The 2,698-nt window shown below is 45.6% G+C and overlaps 1 protein-coding gene across 1 annotated transcript; it reads right to left on the reverse strand.

The window, feature by feature from the left end:
* Positions 1-279: 279 nt before the first annotated feature.
* On the reverse strand, positions 280-1,841 carry LOC123078045 (uncharacterized). The gene has a single exon (XM_044500433.1). It carries the CDS (start codon positions 1,738-1,740, stop codon positions 667-669), a length of 1,074 nt encoding a protein of 357 aa, XP_044356368.1. The 5' UTR covers positions 1,741-1,841; the 3' UTR covers positions 280-666.
* Positions 1,842-2,698: the final 857 nt, after the last annotated feature.

Here is a 2,698-nt window from a genome sequence, read left to right on the forward strand (position 1 = left end):
AAATAAATTACTCATGCAAAAAATTCATATAGAACACGCCATCATTCTGAGGACATCATATCATAGAGATAGTAGGCACTGCTAATTAATGAGCCAAAATAAGACGGATATATTTTTTAGCAAAATGGGTAAACAGGCTACAGCCCGTCAAGAACACTAATCTTACAGACAGAAAAAAAAAGAGGCTCCAAGGTTCGGATGCCTTGCCCCAATACCGAGAAGAGACAGTAGCGAACCCAAGGAACAGATAAGTAATTCACCCACAATGTAAATGGGAAGTTTGGTACCAGAAGACAACCCAATTACGATAAACGGTCAAAATACATATGATTGAGTTATCACTGAATACTGAATGTCAAGGAACAGATGAAGTAATTCACCCACAATGTAAATGGTAAGTTTGATAACAGAAGACAACAACAATTACCATAAACGATCAAATTACAGGATTGACTTGTCACTGAATCCTGAATATCAAGGAACTTCGTCAGGACCTTCAGCGTGATGCAGGTCCAAAGAAGAGATCAGTTCTGGATGGTAGCTGGGTGTTTTGATTTAGTAGGAGAACAAGGCAATGCTTTTCACAGATTGTCCTTCCCTGGTTGTCATCATTCCTCATATGAAGGGATCAAAATTTTCACTTTCTGGTAACCGAGAAGTGCTCCACTACGAATGGTGGTATGGCTGGAAGAAACCATCATACGTCCTCGGAAACAACCACTCCAGCCTGCCACTTTCCAAGCACAGACAAGCGAACCAAGAAACGGCCAGGCCCGTGAACATCTCTGATGTTGTCAAGTACAGGATGCTACCCCGCATTGCCGCAATTTTCAGCGTATTCTCGGGTGATTGCGCAATCTTAGCATTAACTGGATCAGCCAGGTTGAATACCCTGATGTTAGCCCATGCCCCAGCATCAAGGCCATCTTCTTGACGTAGCATGAAACCGATGTTGAATCCATTTGAATAAGCAATGCACATGTTATCGCCGTTAATTTGGCCAAGGATCGAGCTGCGAAAACCTTCCAGATTCAGGAGAGGTGGGATCATCTCAACAAACAATCGCGGGTTGTTTGGGTCGGGGTCCAAGACAACCACATACGCACGATCCTGGTGAGGCCAGTAAATGAAATTACCCACTCGCATGCCGCTCTCAAGCAAAAGTTCATCTTCAGGGTTGGGGTGCGGGACATCCAACCATGGGGAGAGGAACCAATCGCCCATTCCGAAGGATGAGGAGAAGACCGCAGCCCGCAACCTGAACTCTCCATGGGCAGCAAGACAGAAGATGCCAAAGCTCGCGGGGTTTTCGTCATCGCAGATCACGCCGGCGTGAAGGATTTTACCATCTCCTTGGCGGTCGTCGTCGTCGTCGTCGAAGATGTGGGCGTGACTCAGATCAAAGATCCGCTCGCACCGCCGTGCCAAGGGGTTTAGCAGCGCGAGCAATAGCCCGCCCCCTTTGAGGAGAAGGTAGCCGCCACGGGCGTCTAAGACGAACCAGAAAGCTTCTGGGTGGTCGCGCGCCTGGAGGGTGGTGAGGAAGAAGTCGCCGCTCAAGATGGCGGCCACGAGCTCCGGATTGTTTCGGTGGGCGGGGGCGAAGGCGGGGATGCAGGGGAAGCCATTGTGAGGGACAAGTGGAATCGGTGAGTTGAAGAAGAGGCCGAGTAGGGGCGCCGGGTGGTGGTCGACGTTGGCGACCACCACCGGCACCGGCGGCTGGCCGTTGGCGGCCATAGATACGGTGGTTGGACGGGGGCTCCCTCGCGACCGCTGCCGAACCGACCAAACTCAGTCTTATCCGGAGGGGGGGTTTGCCGCTCGCTGGCTCAGTTATCCGGAGGGGGGTTTTTCCATGAAGAAAAAAACAGGATCCAGTTGACCATTAAATATATAGATGCAGCCATCTTTGTTCGCTGGATAGACGAGAAAATCGAATAAAGGTTTACACTCGCCATAAATACAGCATGAATACAACAATACATCAATATAACATACTCCCTTCGTTTCTAAATATTTGTCTTTCTAGATATTTCAACAAGTTACTATATACGGAGCAAAATGAGTGAATCTACATTCAAAAATATATCTATATACATCCGTATGTGGTAGTCAATTTGAAATCTCTAAAAAGACAAATATTTAGAAACAGAGGGAGTGTCATGTACAGAGTTACAGCAATGTGCCGCGATAAAGATGGAGCATATATAGGATCTTCAGTTCTAGTGGCGCATTGATTGGTTGATACGTCTACTGTAAGTGCATCTAGTGCCTCCCCTAATTGGTTTTGAAGTATTGACGACAAACTTGGTTGAGAGGATTCACATATAAATATACTATCCTAGAAATCTTTTGTGATTGTAAGCCCTCATCAAAATATTATATGCCAAAATTGTTGACGTTGGACAAGGAAGACAACTTGATGGTTTATGTTTGTTTATATTCACATAGAAGTCATATTGTCATGGATCCTTCAACATGTAGTGCTTGCCCCCTATCTTTGCTGACCAAAAATTCCGCACTAAGTAGAGATACTACTTGTGCATCCAAAAACTCTTAAATCCAAATCTTATTTTCAAGTGTCCATCATACCTACCTAGGGATTGAGCAAGATCCCTCAAGTAAGTTGTTATCGGTGAAAAAGGCAAGAAAAATTGCTTCTAAAAGTGTGATATCATTTAGTGTAAGAGAAAAT

The sequence above is a fragment of the Triticum aestivum genome, chromosome 3D, assembly GCF_018294505.1.
Source record: "Triticum aestivum cultivar Chinese Spring chromosome 3D, IWGSC CS RefSeq v2.1, whole genome shotgun sequence".
Taxonomy (NCBI): domain Eukaryota; kingdom Viridiplantae; phylum Streptophyta; class Magnoliopsida; order Poales; family Poaceae; genus Triticum; species Triticum aestivum.